At 38.2% G+C, this 21,254-nt stretch overlaps 1 protein-coding gene across 1 annotated transcript in view; it reads right to left on the minus strand.

Annotated features, from left to right (window-relative positions):
• ZFYVE9 (zinc finger FYVE-type containing 9) overlaps positions 1-21,254 on the minus strand; it is a 55,855-nt gene that overhangs the window by 21,596 nt on the left and 13,005 nt on the right. Inside the window, exons 2-9 of the mRNA XM_033066867.2 lie at positions 19,109-19,211; positions 14,396-14,500; positions 11,557-13,619; positions 6,302-6,401; positions 2,673-2,849; positions 2,178-2,347; positions 1,326-1,449; positions 44-166 (exon numbers count right to left, since the gene is read on the minus strand). Coding sequence (XP_032922758.1) covers positions 44-166; positions 1,326-1,449; positions 2,178-2,347; positions 2,673-2,849; positions 6,302-6,401; positions 11,557-13,619; positions 14,396-14,465 — 2,827 coding nt within the window. The 5' untranslated portion in view covers positions 14,466-14,500; positions 19,109-19,211. The remainder of the gene's footprint in view (positions 1-43; positions 167-1,325; positions 1,450-2,177; positions 2,348-2,672; positions 2,850-6,301; positions 6,402-11,556; positions 13,620-14,395; positions 14,501-19,108; positions 19,212-21,254) is intronic.

The raw sequence follows: 21,254 nt of genomic DNA on the forward strand, positions 1-21,254 counted from the left end.
TCCCCCCTCATAGACTAAGACTTATTTAATAATAAACACTTACAATTTACTATTTTTACCATGGACAGCAAATTAGCATTTAAAACAAATACTAGAGGGTCAGGGCCACCATCCTCCAGCTGCTGCATGACAGAGATCTGAGAAGGTCTCTCTTCCACAGCATAGTCTACAAAAGAAAACACAATAAAATCCATAAATTACTGGTACACACTCTACATTACAATCAGATAACCCCAATTCCAGCTCTTTTTACAGTTTTGACCTTTTAGACAAACACTTATTTAAATATTGCTGGTTTAATTGATTGTTTCTTAGACTGGTATTTTCAAACTTCCAACAGAATTTATGAGATAGCCTCTGTACATCCTTTAGAAAGGTGCAGCTTGTTTCAGAAAAATAACCATTTTTTCAGTATCAACCAGAGGAGAAAACTGAAATCAAATTGAAAAATGTGTCACAATGTCAACTGAAATCCCAAATGACTAAGTTAACAATTGTTACTTAAATCACAGTAAGGCAGAAGGGCATCAGTCCTGGACTACCCTGAACAGCTAACACAGGATTGAATAGGTCTGTTGAAATTAAATGCTGCTCATTTTCATGCTGTTCAAAACATTTTGGTTTTGACATCATCCTGAAATAAAAGGTTACTTCCAGCTTAACATTAGAAATGCACTGTATCAGCAAAATATCTAATAGGAATAAAACAACCAAAGAGAAAATAAGTTAAATCCAGGAATGTATTAAAGGATGTCATGAATCAGACTGTGGAAAGCAATTTCACCCAAACAAATACACATTTTCTAATCTTTTCAAAATTAGTTTTTAATTTTTTGAAGCTTCCTCCATTCAGATCCTTTATAAGGGGATATCACAATGACTAAAAGCTGCACTGTGGGCCAAGATGTGCAACAGTGTTGTTGAATGCAGTGCTTGGGGATCCCCCAGACAGAGCCCATGTTCCAACAGAATTTCAGAGAAGGGAAGCATGAATATTCATAAGGCTAATTAAAACCTATCTCTGTGTAAAACATTCCCCAAGTCTGATTAGTAAAGAAATTAGCACGTGTTTCTGGACTGCAGTTAATTTTTTGCTTCATGTTTTACTTGTTGGAGGAATTTCATTGCAAGGTGGGGCTCTTCCTGGATGCAAATAGGGACCAACTGTGCAAAGGAGTGGCCCAACATTTACCCACAAGTGCTTACTGAGAATTCCTTCAAATACTCAGCACACTGCCAGCATCTTATTTTTACAATAAACACAGTAGCCATTAGGTTATTGCATCTGGTAAGCATAAAAGCTGGCTGCCAAATGATAGCCTCACCTCCTTTTACTCCAGTGGAGATGAGAATTGGAGGAAGACCATCTTCAGGAATCAGATTCATTGCACTGCCAACAGGACTGCCAACCTGAGTTATATTTCCCGAGAATACAGAGGCATTATCAGTCTACAAGAAGCAAACAACAAGGAAGGACAACATTAAAACAGTAATAATGATAAAAAGGTAAGAGCTGGCTGGCTAAATTATTATAGATGTGGGTGAAGGAGTCTGTGTCTGCTGGAGAAGCAGAAGCACCAAGTAATCTGGCTCTGTAACAATAGATGATCAAGTGATGACTTCTGTATATGAACTACTGCAAGAAAATCTGCTCAGAGCCTGCACCTCCCTTCTCTAACACCACACATTCCCATGTCCTCACAGAATCCTATGGCATCTATGCCCATTTGAACTTTCTGAAGTCCCAACTCCACTTACATGGGGTATGGTGGACTTAATATTTTTAACTTTTTCTGCATTTTCCTGCATACAGAGTTTTGTGACAGAGTATTCTCCTGATCCACACTATGATAATCTCATTGTTTCAAACTGTTTACTGACCATGATTCACCTTTTTTAAAACATGTTACACAACTATCCTTCAGCCAAACAGCTAGAGGCCACAGACAACAAACATTCTTAGCACTCTGCCCCAAAACTCTTCATTTCATTTTAAAAAATATGGTTGTTTCAGCACTCTGCAAACATTCAAGTAAAGACAACACTTGCTATGCAACATACTAAGACAAGCCTGAGCAGATTTCCTACATCAGTCTCACTACAGTAAGACACAGTAACTCATAGGCCACTCACAACCAAGGCAAATGCAGGATTTTGAATGCCAAACACTCCCTTACTTCTGCTGATAAAGTGTTGTTGGCCATGGGCTTTGATGGATCATGAGACACTGCTAAGGTTCCTGTAGAAGTTGTCCCAGCCACTGTCAGCTTTGCTGCATCAGCAACTTCTCCATTGGGTAAAATCCCATCAGCAAACCAAACACGCCTTTGTTCTCTAGGCTGAGCCACTGGAGAGAACGTAAAAAAACAGTGTAAAAAAACAGCAACACTGGCTAGGAAATTGGAAAATCTGAGTAAAAAACAGCAAAATGGAAAAAATAAATATAAAAATGTGGATTGGAAGGAAGTTCAGACATAACCTAGTGTATTCCCTGCGGCAGCATCACGTACAGACACAACCACTGAGAACAGTTTACACTGAAAAGCCTGATGACCCTGCTGAGGGCAGGAACAGCACACTGGCATTAGCCATTACTTGGAATGGGTGAAGTGTAGATATTCTTTCCAGATTCTTCCTACAGGCAAACTGCAAGAAAAAGGAAGTGCTCTTACCTTCTGCTCCAGGATGCTTTAGAACTCCCACAGGTACCATGACAGTGGGAGGTGGGGAGCTCAGGGCGCCCGAGGCCTGAGCCTGCTGCAAAGGAGGGATAGTAGAACAGTATTCAGCAGGATTGTTAGGGTTAGGGCTCTGGCTTGAGGCACTCATCATGTTCTCCCAGGCTTGAGCTAAAGCAAACAAAGAACAAGAGCCATGAACACAGAGGAAGATATCTAACAGTCCAAAACACTGTGTGAAGTTCTCAGCTGCGGTCAGGATGGACCCTGCCACCTCCCAGAGATCATTCCCATCATGTAACCATCATGTAACCATCATGTAACCATCATGTAACCTATCATGTAACCCATCATGTAACCCATCATGTAACCCAGACACTGCAATTAAACAAGAAAAGCACAGGAGAAACTGCACTGGGCTCATGCAATAAAAATATCATTCCACAGAAAAGTATTTTCTGAAAATGGATATGGTATACTTTGACTTGAGTGATGCTTAGTTCCTTGTGCTTCATAACCCACAGACTACTTGAGCAGATTTAGCTTTCATTTATAATAAAAGCACCCTGCATTTTTTTGTGTCCAGGGGAGTTGTGTATAGATCAACAACTTCTATTCTTAACTTAAAAAACCCCTCATGCTATTAATTTGGAAGATATGACTTGAGCATTAATTCAACTGGCCAAAAAATAATACAAATTTTCTCTGTCAACAACATCTATCATAGGAAAATCTCCTCTAGTGAGTAAACCAGACTATCTCCATGGTGCTACTTCTTTTTCACCTCTAAGGGAGGCTTGTAGTAAGAAAATTCATGTATGTGCTTGCACCCACAACCATATTAGTGTGTTACAAATAAATGCATTGAGTCAGGCATAAATATCAAGCTCTCAGAGCACGTACATCCTTGGGTTCCTTCAGCTGCAAATTGTTAGAAAACCAAGGTAAAAATAACAAGACAAAAACCAAACAAACAAACAAACAAAAAAAACCCAACCCAAACAGAACTCAACAGATTATAAACCATCCTGCCTCCCACCATCAACCTGCAAAACCAATAGAGAAATGCTTCTCAATGAAAAAGGTATTGGCATTCCAGCTGAGACAATTACTTGAACCAAAGCACTTTTTAGACAGCAATTCTGTACCAGTTTTAGTAAAAGTTTTGAAAGAAGAAAGTATTAAAAATGCACAGTTACAAGTCCAGGGTTCCTTTATTAGAAAAGTAAAAGAGCATTCTTAAAGCCTTCTCTACATGGAGCAAAGTGCCAAGTCAGCATATCTACCAACTGAAAACACACTAAAAGTAGCACTGGAGACTGATGAAACCATAGCCTGGCCATGGAAATGTGCCAGAACACACACAAACCTCCCCTCACACCCCAGTCAAATACAAACCAGGTACCTAATAATAACAACTAAGCACTAATAACTGCTTTTACAGTTCCTATCCCCACTTCCAGGGCTGTGCAAAGACTCATGCTTAACCTGCAACTTAGGTCAACTAAGCAGGAGCCCAAAGCATCAGCAGGAAGCACTGCAGCAGGGCAGGAACAGGGCAAGCACAGCACTGGCCCTGGAAGGAACCAGGCACTGGTGTCACTGTTTGCTGCCATTAATGTGCATCTGCCCTGGCAACAGGACAGAGAGGCTTTCAAATGAAATCATTCTAATATGATCAGTTTTATTATGTCTTTTCAAAACAACACTTTGGTTTTAGCCGAAATTTTTTCAGATGCTTCCCTTCCCCCAGATGAAAATGAATCCTGCTCACCACCACAGAGCCAGCTGTCTTTTGCTAAGTGTATTTGTAATTTCTTGTTCTTTTACACCTTGAAATGTGTTCATTTCTCCATCCCAAAATGTAACAGTTTAGAACCCCTTCAGCATCATTACTGGGACTTGTTTTTAATTCCTAGATATTATAACCTACAATTTCTTGTCACCTTACATATTTGGCCTAGAGTAAAGAATTACTGATGATTAAAACCTACCACTGCACACCAATTAATGTTTAATATTTTTGAAACATTTCATCTTTTTGAAATTTTTTTGGTGAAAATTATATTCCTGTTTCATAACAGATACTGTCTACTAATTTTATATCCTCATCTGAAGACTAAGCACTCAGTTATTTTCAGCCAAACCTGAACCAATATTCAACTTCTTTGAAGAAAAAATAAAGCTATAACCTTAAGTTTAGTGTTTTAGTTTAGATGTTCAACAAAGTAAAAGATCTTTCTGAAAACAGCTCAAATAATCCACAGTAATATGTAAAGATACTGCCAAAATTACTTTTTGTAATGCTGGCACAAACTACAATTTTCCTAAGTAATTATTGGTTAGAATGTTTGCTATAAGTCTCCAAACTTTAGTTAAACAATTGCAGCAATGGAGATTCCACAATAAACCATCCTGATAATTACTGAACAGTCATCCTAACAGTTAAAAGTTTGCATTTAGAGCCTGAATTTCTCTGACTTCTCATTTCTGCCTTTTACAGTTTAGAATGCACCTGTCAGACCTTCCTCTACCACTGAATTCACTTCTGGCATCAAGTTTCAGTGATCCAGACATATATTTATACCCTAGGACCAAGACAGCCATTCACTTTCCCACTAACAGCCAAAATGCCTGGAATTTCTCACCATGAGACAGGTTATCTCATGATTTAAGCACTCACATGGGTCCTCTCTCAACCTAATCCAATTTCTCTGCCTTCTCAATTCAAGACAGAAAAACTGAACACTGAGTCTTCCAGCAGCAGCTGTCCCAGTGTCATGGGCATAACTCAGCTGGACAGATCATCACCCAGAGGTAATTGGCAGTGTGGGAAGTTCTGGAGATTTTCACAGGCCTCAAGAGAGTGCTCTGTGTTTGCCCATATAGCACAGCTCTAAAGTGTTAATACAATAAAGAACAAAACACAAAATACATTCCACAGCCTGCTGGTTAAAACCAGAGTTTTTCCTTACACCAAGCAGAGGTGATGGAACTTCCTATCAGTTCTACATGTTAACTGCAGAATTATTTGTGGCCTCTCTCCTGTGTCCCATGTTCTTATCAGGCTTTTAGCCACAAACCACCCTGGGTTTGACACTCTCCAGGAATGTGTGAAAATAACAATCTAAGCTCAGCTCTCCACATTTGTGGAGCTGTATTTAGACAAGACCTCCTACTCCAGCACCAAGGAGTTAAGAAGAGGAGCTGGAATAATTTGTGGATAAATACTACTTTCCCAAACTCCTATAGTGCATAATCTAGAACAGGCACAACTGCATTACTCTACTCTTTGGCATTTCATCTGAATGTGTAGTGGGTTATCTACTCAGGCAACAAAGGATACAGAGAACACTTCTGAATCAACAGCAAAAAAACCCCTAAAGTCAGTTTTTGCAATCCTGGTAGAGCACTCCCAAATGAAAGCTTTCAAACTCACTACATCCTTACCAGTTTTTCTACTCTTCACAGAGATTCCACAGCAGCCTCTCAAGCACCTTTACTGTTTTAGAATACTTACCCATACAAATGAAGTATTTTGATAATTTTCTTTTTAAATGCCCTCACTGGAGCTCCACACAAAGCCAGTGAAGTGCCAGATGTGGGATTCCCTCCCCACTCACCATTCATCAGCACTGAGTGGCAGATCACACACACTCTGGCCTCCTTTCGGTCCATGTACAGCAGCTTGCACTTCAGGCTACAGCACGCAGCACAGAACACCTGCAACACAGGGAAACTGCTCAGGGGGTGCAAAATGTGGGGCACACTGCTGGATCTGGATAACTGAGTGTCTGCAAAGCTCTTGAAATGCAAAACACAGAGGTAAAAAAATCAGTATTTTCCCATTAAAGTCACACTGACCAATACCTACCCAGGATGCCTGCACTACTAATCCTGATGATTATTTGTGGAACACATAAATGCACTTTGTCCTGATACTGCACTGTGGTGTTTTTAAAATTTGTTTGGCACAAATGACAGTGGGGGTAATAAACACCTACCACATTACAATCCCTGGCAGATTTAAAAATTTGGGAATTAACTTCAGTCTTAGAAAAAGCATGAGTACTTCCTAGAATTAAAAAGGAATTCAGTGCACAAGTATTCCATATATATGAGAGACTGCTATGGCACAGAATAATTCAAACTTAATTAATTCTTTACATCAGCACAATTCATCTACATGGAATTGGACATTAGAAGGAATTTTTGGACATCAGGAGGAATTTTTTCACAGAAGAGGTGATGAAACATTGGAATGGGCTGCTCAGGAAGGTGCTGGAGTCACTGTCCCTGGAGGTGTTCAAGGCAAGACTGGAGGCGGCACTCAGTGCCATGGGCTGGTTGACAAGGTGGTGATCAGTCACAGGCTGGACTTGATGATCTCAAGAGGTTTTTTCCAACTAAATAATTCTGTGATTCTGTATTAGCAACTCCAGCTGTTTAATCTCTTCATATCTAGCAAGTTGTTCCTCAGCTGAGGAGGAACAGTGATTATCCAAATGTTGTAAGTGTTCAACATATAAACTAAGACATTTAAGAAAGCTGAACGCCATTAATACAAGAAATTTTTGCTCCATTTCTATAAAAAAGCTCCTTTTGACATGAATACAAACACCACAGCATCACAACAGTAGGGAGAACTCAGGAACTGCACTCTGTGCACCCTGGCTGCTAAAGGCAAAGCTCAGAGAGCACACAGTGCTGTGGAGATGCAGCTGCAGTGCTGCTCCTTCTCCCCTGAACCAGCTCTAAAAACTCCCCAGTCCTGGGCAGGAAACAGTCCTGAGGCTTCCTCCAGACAAGCAAAACCATCAAACACCAGCATGGCTCCTGTACCAAAACACACCTGCATGCAGAAATGATTCTACAGTAGCAACTGCCTTCTCAAAGTCCTGCAGAACACATGCCCTAAAGATTTTTTACTTAAGTAATTCTATAGCCTTTATTTTTAAAAAAACAGTAGTTCTTCAGGGTTACTTTTCAGGTGATGTGAAGATACTGATGAATATCTATTTCCTGCAGAAAGGTAATGTCACACTCAGAAGAGCTAGAAACAGCAGCAGCTGCCTAACAAATGAGTTCAGATATCAAGAGAGAATTTCAAAATTTAATTATGGGTGGATATTATCTCTGCAATTCACTATGCATTATTATAATCTATAATGCTTTCTAAATTAAGAAAAACATCCCATCACTCCAGTAACATTATTTCTGTGATAAAGACAAGAAGCTACATAGGATTCTTATCTATAAATGTGTTTAAGTGTCAAATTAAATTTCAAACAAGTTAAAGATCACACCAAATTATGAGTACTTTACAGCCTGTTACTTGCAGGTTTTTAGTGGTAAGTGTTTTTAAAATAAGCAAATGCAGGTTCTGAACTCAACACGAGAGTTGAAAATCAAATGTGCAGAAAGCTCAGCCTTGTCTCATTAGAACCAGTTTTCATGTTTTCTAATTATGACAGCTCAAACATTTCAAAAACAAAATATAATTAAGCATACGCTGGAATTTTAATGCAAAAATAAAATCCACCCTTTCACATATGTGAAAACCTCTAAAAAAATCAAAGTAAATTACTTGAAAAATCCATTTCTGCACTTACATCTTAACCCAATATACAAGTATTCTAGGAAATATTAATAATAACATCACAGTATATTTTAAAGACATTTGACATAGTTTCAGTTCTCTGGGCAAAGCTTTCAGTCAAAAGTTCATTCAGTATTGAACACGGAAAAATCAATGTCATCAACCATAAATGAAGGCCCAACACAAATTAATATCTAATTTAGGACCCTTTTTCAAACAACACATTGTGTGTTCATGAAAGCTCCCAAATGTAATGATTGAAATATTAAAAGAGAAAATAGAAGCAATGACAGAACATCCCCACCTCCTCTCTCAGGCTGCAGCCCTGAGCAGCAGTAATGCAGAGAACATAATCCAGCACAACTGACAAGTCAGACTTGTTATTAACAATCTCCAAGTCATTATCTCAGTACATCATGCTATAAAAAACCAGAGCAGTGTCAAAGCTAGATTTTATGTTACTAGGGTTTTCAGGTTCACCAGGAGTTGCTAAAGCATTCATTGATAGGGGAATTGCTGAATTTTTGTTTAATTTTAGTGGAAATATATAGTTTTGGTTGTCAATAAAAAAGATCGCATACAAATTTTCTAGTTTTCCTATCAAGGGTGATGATTTCATCCGACAACAGAAAGTACATACAAACATAACATATAATTTATATATGTGTTCACACACATTCACTAGGTTCTTAATTTTAACTCAAAATTTACTGTAAGTGCATTACTATCAATCCAAATGGTTCATATCATCCATTAACTTTGCAATTACTATTCTGAAATTAAAAACCCAGATAGACTTCCCAGTTGCCACTCAACTATTTTTAAATGCAGTGTTTACTCCCAATGAAACAGATACATTCACCCCTACTAAAATGATTTGTAATTATGCTAATAAAGTTTTAAAAGAAATTGTTGTGCTAAAGTTTGTGTTCAAAATATTTAATCTCATTACTTTCCCTAGAAACAAATAACTGCAAGGGCTGAAAATGTCTCCCCAGTTCTTTTAGTGAGATTCAGACATTTAACAGTGGAAGCATGCCTGGGGTTCAGCAGTTCCCTACATCACATCCCTACATGGTCCCCAGGACTTGATCTGGGGCTGGTGAGCAGAAAGCAGGAGCAGACAGCTGAAAATTGGGATTTCTCAAGGCACTGCAGCCACATTCATCAGAGCCTGTCTGTCAAAGCTTTGGTCTCTCTCTGCCCAGAATTGTTACAGGAATTAAGGCTGTAAAGCAATTTGCAGTAAGTGCTAAGTATTATTTGACTTACACTGATCCTTAACATTTATTAATGAGTCTTTTCTGCACATCTTTTGGCTGCACTTGTGCAAATTTGGCCCAGACAAACATTTGCTAACAAAAGCTTCTAAAAACAATCCATTCTAACTCTACTGAGTCAGTTTGTCTACTGAGCAGAGGGTTTTTTTATTTTATCCATTTCCCACATATAATCAAAAAAACCACTGGCACTGGTGGTTCTTCTCAAAGTTTGTCAGAAGAATGCAAAAAGGGAAAAAAAAAAACACATAGAAACTTCTGGCCTTGTTTCATCATTGCATGTTTTATCCATTTACAGATATTTTAATTTTCTGCATTCATTAGTGCAATTCAAGGTTTCAGTCATTATGGAGAAGCAATTAAATCCAAGCAATAAACTTGTTTAAAACTCAAAAATAAGTAGAAAATTTTACTGCACATGAAAATTGAAGTAATACTTGTTCAACTGAAAAAAAAAACAAAAAATCAAAAAACAAATAAATAACAGTGTAAGTTTAAGATAAGCTAAAATCATGGACAATCCTTTAAGTTACTTTTATTCTAGTTCCCGTTGGCTTTAGTATTTCTTTTTACAATATTCTTTAATACTTAATTGACAAGAGTGTTAGTTCACTGCTTTTGAATCATTATTTTTTCCCTGAGTTCCTACTTACATCAGTACGCTGGTTTTGCATGGAAGCCACCTAAGAAGAGAGCACACACACACACACAAAGGGATTTTTCTCTATGAGAACTTCCTCTGTGAGTTGCTGGGACTAATCAGGAAGCTGATTTAATAATAGACACTTTGGGAAACCAATTAAAAAGTTAGTTTGCCTCCATGAATCACACTGGTTAAAGTAAAAAATTCTTGTGAAAGGCTGTGAAAATTGGGAGGAGTTCCACAATTTTGCAGATTTTCCCGGGTGGAGGCAAATCGTGAAGGTGAAGACACAAAAAAACTTTATTCTTTTCTTGGAAAAGATCCCTATAGCCAAAACAAGAATGAACTTCTCTCTCTGAAATGGACTGAAATGATTAAGTAAAAGACTGACTGAAGTGTGTCTGTATGTTGTTGTTAAGAAATGTAGGAGGTGGGGGGAGGAGAGAGTGATGTGAAAATCTTATTCCAAATTTCTTATTTTCTCTGTTATTAATAAATTTCTTCTTTATACCCTTTTAAGTTTTAATCCTGCCTTGTTTTTGCTCCTAAATCCTATCTCAAAGAGAAATTAAGTGTATTAAAATTAGCAAATCTAAACTAAACCAAAACAGACTGACATGTATTTCAGTAAAAGATATTTGGAAATACTTTACAAGTTAATAATTTACAATCAACTCATCCCGTAAGAATTTGAGTTCAGCTAGATGGCACATACATAAGATTTTAAAACATCCTCAACAACAAAGTATTTCTTACACAACAAAAAGTGATACAGAAATTATGCTTCAGTTGTCTTCATTATGACATTTCTCACCATGTGGACATATACCTGGTTACAATTAACCACCTTTTTTTTTTTCCCAGGAGCAAATGTATGTTTAAAAACAGTTAATACTATTTAAAATAATGTAAACAATATGAGAATAGTACAGAAGACTGAGAAGCACTGAGTTGATCAGCCATGTAAACCAGCAGGAATGCCAGCAATCCAACAGCCCACTCCCAATGCACAAGTTTGTTTCAGTAACTTTAATGGGGTTATTGATGCAGTGATTTCTGTAAAGCAATTTCCTGCACTTAGTCATTCTCTGTAAGAGTTCTGACATAAACCCAAGGATGATGATCATTGCAATCAACAAATACAACTGTTCATGTAGACTAACAACAATTAGTTATTCTTTATTGACACCCTACATAGATTAGAGCTCAGAAATTCCCATTTTTGCTTCACTCAGACACAGTTTTTTAGGAAGAGATACAGGAAACCATACAGGCTCAGCCAGCCTCTGATGTGATGTTGTGCAGTATCAGGGAAAAAAAGGGTGCTTTGAGCTTATTCACAAAATATGAACTTACCTTCCCACAGGCTCTGCAGTGGTGCCTTCTTTTGGTGAATGTAAATCTGGCCTCACATTTCATACAGTTTGGTGCTTGAGAATCTGGAACCCACACTGGAGCCACCTCACCCAAAGTCGTAAAAGGCTTTCTGGCTGGAGCTCCAAACTGACCAGCTCTGAGATCATTATCTGGACTATCTGGGGCTACTGCAAGGCACGAACTATTAGAGACTCCAGATTCATACTCGTCCAAATGTTCCCCATTAGAACCAGTACCAGAGGCATTTGAAGATGTTTCACCAGGAAACGTGTCTGCTGTATCCCCTAACTGTGTCTTACCAAAGAGATTTTTGTTTTTGCTATTACCTCCACAATTTGGGGGAATAACATCATTTTGTAAGTGGTCCGATAATGGCTTCGGAATCTGCAGTTTCAGATTTGTGGGCTGCTTAGGTCTTGCACCACCAAAAGGAACACTGATATATTGCAGGTTAGTCACTGGTTTTGGTGAAGTCTGCCCTTGCATGGATGAAACCTGACTACAAAGATTATGCAAATAATTTTTCTTTATGTGATCACCAGTGCTGTTTAAAATAAGACCACTCCCTTCTGTGGTCTCATTTCCTCTCTGTTCATAAACATTAGTGTAACATTCTGACTTGCTCTCCTCAATCTCCTTTTCCTCTGTTACCGAGTCTTCCTTGGAGGGTAAAGTCTTTGGGACATGAGCAACAACTGGGTTCTGCATTCCATAGGAATCACAACCATTAGACAGAGAGCTTGCTGCTGATGTAGCCATCACATCAGAGAGACTGGACCCTCCAAGCTCATCTGTACCAGACCCTTTGGAGTCTATGCCTGCCTCCAATACTCCATCCTCATCTTCTTTGCTATTCCCACATGCATCATCAGGCTGTTTGGTCTGCAAAAGTCTTTCATTCTCTCCTAGAATTTGCTTATTATTCATATCATTCAACTTTGTCAGCTCCCAATTAGTCATCTCCTGAGATTCAGGGTAACATTCTGCCACGCTGTGCAATTCCGTTGTGCCGAGATTTTTATCACATTCAACGACTTCGCTTTCAGTGGCACTAACATCCTCTGCAACACATTCCTTGTAGTTGCCACTTCCAGCCACGTTAGGTTGACAGGTTTCAGTGAGCCCAGATAGCCTTGACTGCAATTGCTGGGCTGCTTCCTGTTCTACGATTAAGCTTCCACTACTGGAACCAGAAGGGTTTTTAGCTTCCAGATCAGTTCTCTGAGGAATGGCTTTACTAGTGAAATTTTCAACTGATGCACAATTTTCTTGCATTTTAGCAGTACCATCAACTGGTCTCTGTAAGAGAGTCACTGCATTTATCCCTGCAGTTGTAGCTTCTGAAAACAGCAAATCTTTACTCATATTAAAATCCTCCTTTAATCGAGAGGAGGGGCACGCAGCGGTCAGGCTTTCAGACGAAGCATTAATCAAATGACTTACAGAGTCATCTTCAGTGCACAGCCTGTTTACTTGCTTTTCTGTATCAATATCCTTTTCTGTGGATCCATTTACAGTAACACTAAACTGGTCACTCTGTCGGTTTTCATTATCCAGTGTAAAGCTAATAGAGTCCATTAGAGACTGACTGTTGTAATTTGTACAATCCACCACATCACCACTTTGTAGTGTTCTTCTGTCACAGTTGTGCATGACTGCCACCACTAGCACATTCTTCTCCTCTGGCAAGCAAGCTGTATTTCCACATTTCTTTTCTCCTGCTTCCATAGAGTTACACTGATCATCCCGATTACTATTTCTTCTAATCAACTGATCATCTGCTGCTGCCTGATCATCAATCCACATGACTGGGGTCTCTGGGCTTATGGTAAAATCCTTTCCATTAGCACAGTGATCCCCTCCTCCTACTGGTGTAGTCACTGAGTGGGACAAGGAGAAAGACTTTAATCTCTGCTGACATTCATTAGGAGTTGTAGCTTCATTCACGTTGGCCACAGCTGAGTTGAATGACAGGCGACGAGAAGGCGGATCTAGAATCTGATTCCACTTTGCACCCAGCAGAGTAGGTGAAACAGCGGCATCTGAAAAAAGGTTTAAGCAACAAAACTTACTGTCATGTTAAAGTTACAGGTTCTATAAATCCTGCTGCATTAGAATGTCCAAAATAGAAATGCAGAAGTGTTCAAATATGGGCACAAAAATGAAGCTCACCTGCCATAACCAATATCCTTGGTCAGCCATTAGTAGTGTAATTCCTTAAAGTTCGTGGAACTCAAGAAGTTTAGAGTTACTCGAATTAGTATCAGGTTGAATTTGCAAAACCAACTTTAAAGTATCAATTAATATATTTCAGACAGCTAGAAGTGCCTAAAAGATTCTCACCCTCATAAAATGAACAGTCCAACTTCCTTGACAGCAAAGAATTACCAATTAGACTAAGCAAAAAATTTAGTGCTTTGAACATGATAACCTTCATTATATGATTTATGTGACCTAATAAAACATTTCTGCAAAAGAAGCTTAAAATAAGTTTTGCCTGATTTGTTTAAAATAAATGATTTAAATATTGCTACTGAGATTAAGCTTCACAAAACCTTTCATTAAAAGTGTATGGCACATTTGCTATTAAAAGAGAAAGAAATTTTACAGAGGTAAACAAGATGAATGGAAGCAGAAGAGAATGCTACTAAGAAATGCTGAAGATATACCATGAAAAATTAACAGATGTTCTTTGTAGGTTCTGAGATTAATTTGCAACTCAAACCCACAAAGGGTATCACAGATCTCCCCCTCTTCTATACTGCTCTCTGTAGAAGACATCTGATGTGCATCTCCAATCCTGTTTGAAACCACTCACCTTCGTTTTGCTCAAATTCATCTAAAACCTTATCGAGGTTATATGCCTCTGCTTGGAAATAGTTCTCCATTTGTCAGGGAACGACCACCAGATCCTTGTCTAGACCTGCCAGAGAACAAATTACAATCAGATGCTTAACCTTCAGTCAGCAGTGTTCCGTTACATATTGTCGTGATCTAAGGGGAAAAGTCCTTTGTAAATCAAATTTTACATACATTGTAGACATAAATCAAAAGTATTTTCCAGGAATAAAAATTATTTGTGTGCTTCAACTTGCTTCATTCAGATTAACAACCTTCCCAAACTTGCTTTGGATTTTATTACCTCCAGTCTCTCACATTAATGTCTGGCTATCAGGATCACAAAATGGCAAGAGTAAAACTGCTGGGGCACCAGCTTAAAAAAAAAAAAAAAAAACAACAAAAACTAGTCTAGAGAACCAGAAAGGCCAACTAAAAAATCCAAAGACCTGACTTTGTGCTAGCACCAATTAGTTCATGTGGCTTTGAACAAGGAGTTTAAACTCCCTGTGCTTCTGATTTTTTAATGTACAGTAGGCTAGCAGTACTCTCTGTCAGTCCTCATTTCCCTCGAGATACTTCAAAGATTCATACTTGTAAAAGTTGTTAAGGGACTTAATGGGTGTTACTTGAATTGTGCTACCTCTTAAAATGTCTACTGTAATAATCCTTGTTTCCCTGAAAGGCAGCCACTGGAAACCTAGCAAAATGCACAGAAGTAAATAGTCTCATCAAGAGATAATGCTCTCAGGCTAGAAAAGATGACAAGAGAGAAATGAGGGGGGAAAAATAGCAAAACCAAAGCCAAAAACCCAACCCCAAATCATTACATAACTATCTTCACATAGTAAGTAATATTTTGCCCTAACAGCAGTAACATGGAATCCTCAATTCCAAGGTCTTGTAGCAACAAGACACCCTGATTCATTTTTTCCAAACATTCACTACCAGCAGAGACACTTTCAGTGGGAAATGTGTGCCATAACCTATAAACCACAGAGAGACCTTGATTTGATCTGTTCTCTGAACATAATCCAAAACAGCCTTATTCTCTTCAGAGCTGGTTTTCACTGTTGTGAAATAAGGCAATGGAGGAGGAGAGGGCAAGAACCTTGTTTTGCAGCATGAAGCGGTGTTAGACCTGACAGCTCAATTAAAAACCTGCTTTTTTCCACCAGAGATACAACACATTAGAGGAAGTCTCCAATTTAAAACAATACTTTACCATTATCCCCACAGTACCTGGATTTGAGGAAAACATCAACCACCTTTATTTCCATCACTACAAAATTTTGTATTTTCGAATTTATGAATTATAAATATTTACAGTACAACGGTTTTGTATTTATTATGGGCAACAGCTGCAGTTAGGTTGTTGATAGGAAAAGACTGTGCATTAAAATATCACAAAATGCAGAGTTCAAGTTTACAAGGTCAACTTTAAATTTGCTACATGGTAGTTTTAAAAAAAAGGTGATCATGATACAACATAAACACATTGCTATTTAATATAATTAGACTAAGGCATGTGTTAAAGACATACACAGAAGCCAGTTTTAAAGAAAATTAATCTAACAGTAACTTAGAATTGCAATAAGCATCAACAGAAAAAAAAAAACATTTGCAAGATAAACTAGACTTGTGATCTGATGTACTCCTAGATTTGCCCACTGTTCTGGGATTATAGATTAACTCCTTCTGCAAGGAAAACAGGTGATCTGCCATATCATTTACTGTGCACAGATGCACAGACCACAGCATCAGCAATGGAAAAGCTGCCCACCTTGATCACCAGCTGCATTTCAGGGTCTCAAAAAATAGGACTGTTTTGTACAAAATACCAGGTAATTTTACATCCATTTAAAATGTATTTAATTTACATTATAATGATAACATTGCTCCTAGCAAACAATTGATGAAGACATGTATAATTATTCCTAGGCAAAGTCCTGCTATTAAGGTCAATGATGCAAAGAGTATTTGTCAGTGAGGCACTGCAAGACTGAAAAAAGTCATAAAAAATTTTTGTATACATGAGTTCCAACTGAAGAGAGAAAAGACCTTTTATGTCACTATTGTTATTTCACTCACTGATGTACCAGGATATATGGAGAACCTTTTATTTTTAAATTCAGTCACTAAGCTGACAGCCACTCTAAATGAGATCTCATCGTCTGTTGCAGTAGGTATTTCTCAGAAAAGGTCAGCTGCAAATCTTCAGGTCTAACATCTAAAGTTATTATTATTATATAAAAGAACACAACAACCACCCAAGCTTTTCTGGAAGTTTCTGCCAAGGACAAAAGACACTGCCAAATCCACAGAAGTCCTTAATGTCCTCTCCTCTGTCTGACAGTAAAGGAGGATGAGTACTCGTGTTCCTAACAGATCTATCAGCAAGGTTCCTGATTGTCAGCAACTCACATATTTGCCAGTTGAAGATCTAATGCTTCAACTCTCCACAGCCAGCAATTCAAGATCAAAATAGAAAATAAAATGCTCTAACATAGCATGCTGAAATAATTGAGTGGCTGTTTTCCCTGTGGTTTAGAATTTAATTTTATTTGGAATATTTTTATTAAATGCTCAAGCTAAATAAAAAGCATATTCCTTTACAGGTCTCTTGAAACTTTTGACTGCATCTCACATGTACCACTATAAAAGTTTGGAAGACTTTTAGAATTACTCTAATCCCAATGTTCCTCTTAGTACAAAGGTTGGCATGACATTCTTCAAAGGATCCTTAATAGCTGTGAAACTCTGTACTATTGCTCAAATATCCTGAGTCATGGCATGGAGAGAAGCTGATGAGCAAACACACAATACTGAGACTCTGGAAAAAGGAGAATAAAAATATGAGCAAACCAGAAAGAAGTTTCATGGGTAATTTTAACTGTATGTCATCAAAAAGAAGATACTTCCTAAATTACTATATTTTGAGATGAACAATATGAAGGAGAGGATCTTGTGCCACTGCAAGGAAAAGGAAGCATAAACCACCAGTGAGTAAAAACCGCAAGATGGTTTTTTCAAAAATACAGTCCTCCATGCAAAGATTTGGCAGAAAAGACTAATTATAAAATTTTACATTTTATTGAACTCTGTATACAAGAAAGATTCATACCATGGTTACTATCCACTGGTATGTAAGTCCAGAACTCAGGATCACTTGTTACCCATTGCAGAGTCATCTTCTGTGTTTCAGTGCAAAGAGCTAATTAAAACATGCAGCCTGTCAAATCAGATTATTTTCAAGCTCCTGTTGGATCACAGATCATGCATAATTCAGGAAGTGTGTTTTACTTATCAATTTCTTCTTAACAACAGCATGGGTTTATCATCATCTTCATTTCTGAAACTCAGGAACTTACACTCCATGAAGCTTACATGCTTTACCCTCCCTTGATGTCTAAATTTAAAGGTGCATGTACCAGAAATGTGTGTGTCATATCTACCTAGAATTACTGCCCTTGTCATCACAGCATTCAGATATAACACAAACTTCAGCTGCACAGTGGGGGAGAGGAGACAGAAGTAAAGGACAGGAAAACCTTCCTTAAAATTAGGTGTTATTCTGAACAGGCTTAGCCCTAGAGACTGCCTCTCCAGAGGGGTCAGATATCCCACATGGCAGCTGGCTCCTGGGAAATGAACTGTGCAGGACACTTGTGTTCTACCTGCAAAGCAGCCAGACTCATATCTGTGTTGGGCTCTGTGATAAGGGATTATGTAACCCATGATCTTCTGCACTGAACATCCTAAATTATCCTTGGGATGTTTTCACCATGGGGAACTGACAGCCTTTAGTCTTTCAAATTGTCTTTAATAGTGGATGATCAGCTCACAATCACATTAAAACATTGTAATAAAAAATGCACTGAAAGGAAGTAATACTGACATTCAACTATTGGCTCACAGCAAAGGCATAAAAACCACAGAATATGTAAAGAACCAGAATAGGATCTCAGGATTTTCTGTCATGCTGTCCTGTGGAGACAACTCTTTCAATATCAAACTGTGAACCTACATGTTTCTGTAATCTCTTACTGAACAAAATGCTCAAATAGTTTATTACAGTCCTCCAAAAAAATATCCATGAAAAGCTCCTAAGATAGAAGTCACAAAGGGCATGACTGAACTGAAACAAAACATTGCACATTCATCCTGATAAAAACCACACATCCAGAAAATGTCATTTTCCCATAGCATGACAGCAGAGAAGTACAGATCAACTGGACAGACTGATTTATCAATCCAGGGCTCCTGAAGACTTCCTTCAACCCCAACAAACAATGGTCAAGGGCACATCTTGTTCCAGTTCCCTTTGGCGATCTGTGCCTTACCTGTCCCTGCGAGTCAGGCACCTCTGCTGTAATGAACACTTTGTTCAGGGTTGAGCAATAGCTTTATTTAGAACTGATGAGACCTGGCTACAGCACAGGCTGAGAAAGACTTTGCCCGCCTTCCCCCTCTCCCAAACAAAATAAAACACAATCTTTGCTCTAAAATGGGGCTATTATTCTCAGTAAAAAACAAAACAAATTGCTAAATATATTCCATCATCTTCTATATAAAAGATCCATCCATAAACTAAGGTGTATGAATATAAATACATATCCATAAGAATATATAAAAAGCAGTTGAGATGCAGAACTCTGAATCATTATATTCTAAAGCAGAACTTGCCTCTTACCTTTTTCTTACACATATGTTAAGAAACTAATGACCCTGTGCCTTCTCATGATGACTGCAGCACAACCAGCCAGCTCTGCTGAATCAGGGTGTTCTACTTGATCCTAGAAAGAAAATACAAACATGTATTTAATGCCACAAACCATGTTCTTTTCAACACATGACTGCATCTAGCACAGGTATATTTGGCAAATGCTGCAAGCTTCAGATGATTTGGATTACATCTGCAGCTTTAAATTCAGGGATGTGTGTGCACTATGCCACTACTGCTCTCCAACAGTCTGGTGAAAAATGTTGCTAATAAAAACCACATTGCTACCTACCTTTTATTATTCTTCATTTAACTGTAAACCCTCAGTGTAATGCAGCAATTCCAACTGTCCTTGTATTCCTGATGACCTTGACTGCAACAATTTATAAAACTAGCCTCTGAAATCAATTATATTATAGTACAATTCGCCTTCTAAAAATAAAGAACTAGTAGCTTTGATAGTCAACAAAAATTCACAGCCCTCTGAATTCTGTAAACTGTATTCATCAGCTTCCCACTGATTTTGTTGCAGTTAAACAAGTGGTTTTGTCTTCAAATTATTCCCCCTACAATCTTAGGCTCCCTTCATTTCCTAAAGGCTTCACCTCACAAAATCCACAACAGCACCAACCTTCAGTAGCAGGGAGGACCCAAGAGAAAAAAAAAAAGTCATTGGAAGAAACTTTTGTTCTTCAATCCACAGCATTTCTATAGGTCAGGTGCTCATTTTCCCAGGCTGCATCCTAACAGCCAACATAGCTCAAAAATCCCATGAAGCCATGAGCAGAAAACAAAGAAACTAGTTTATGACAAACAGTGCAACAAGGAAAGGAATGAGATACATCAAATTCATTTTTTAAGGTTTGCTAGCACTGACATTTTGTACCTGTTAGGTAGTTGAAATATTAATTAATACTCTGATGAAGCTGCAACATATGTTGGAAAAAAAATCTTCAAACTCCAGCAAAATTAACAGTGCTAAAAAAAAATCATGAAAGCAATATTCAGTGTTACACTAATTTTTTTCCCAGGGTTGTTTATTATTCTTTTCAGAAATAAGCTACAGTAATAATTCCAGGAAACTAATGAACTGAACAGCAGCACTCTGAGTAGTACTGTTTCCAAACTGAGAATCCCACAGCTTTGAATGCCAGAACTCTTCCTGTAAAATTTCTGATGCTATGTGTATTTCTACCTCTATACATGAAAATTAATTTCAGTTATCTGGGAAATAGTAGATGTTATCTTATTACAACATTCTTCAGATAGGCTTCACTTGCATGCAAAACCAGAAGTGGAAGAAATTTAATCCCACTGAAAGGCTTCAGAACAAGCCTTTCCAAAGGGATGTGAAGCACACGTGGCAGTGGGGAGGGTTTTCTGTACCACCACCATGTCCCCTCCCAGCCTGAAGTGCAGCAAAAGGATTCAGTTTTCACCACCCCTTCGAAAAGGCAGATCAATTAGTGACAATTCTGTCTATGATTTATGGCAAGGCCTGTCAGCTGCACCACGAACACCACATGAAGCAGTCATACATTAACCACAAAGCTCAGCCTTCCCTGATCAGAAATGGATCAGCCCTAGCAACCCTCAGCTGGAACGAGCAGCGCTGCCACCCGTGCTCTGAGCCAGCAAACCTTCTAGGCAAGCAATATTCAGGGCAACAGCACAGCTTTATTATTCATTGGTTTTATTCTGCTCCTCTTTCCTTGTTCCATTCTTCCCAGGTAATGACTTTTTTATGTGTAACCACTCAACAGAGAACACAGATCTAATCAATCGCCGTCAGCCTCCAAAGTAAGCTTTGAAGAGATATTACCTGGAGGTCCTGGAGCTTTTTGTTTACAGTTCAACATTTACTCTCAGCAGCCATTTCCCCTTACAAAGATCAGTACAAAAATCAAAGCATGCTTACAGATATGAATGTAGTATATTTAAACAAAAAGCAAGTTAAAAAAAAGTAAATTATAACATTTGGATTTCATGAAAAAAATGAACAAGTTGGCAACAGAGCCAAATTCTTTTTTCAGTAAGAATTTAATGTAGCAGAAGTATATTTAAAGTCAAGAACAAAAGGAATAACTACAAATGAGAGCCAAGAATACTCACAACA

The sequence above is a fragment of the Catharus ustulatus genome, chromosome 9, assembly GCF_009819885.2.
Source record: "Catharus ustulatus isolate bCatUst1 chromosome 9, bCatUst1.pri.v2, whole genome shotgun sequence".
Lineage (NCBI taxonomy): Eukaryota > Metazoa > Chordata > Aves > Passeriformes > Turdidae > Catharus > Catharus ustulatus.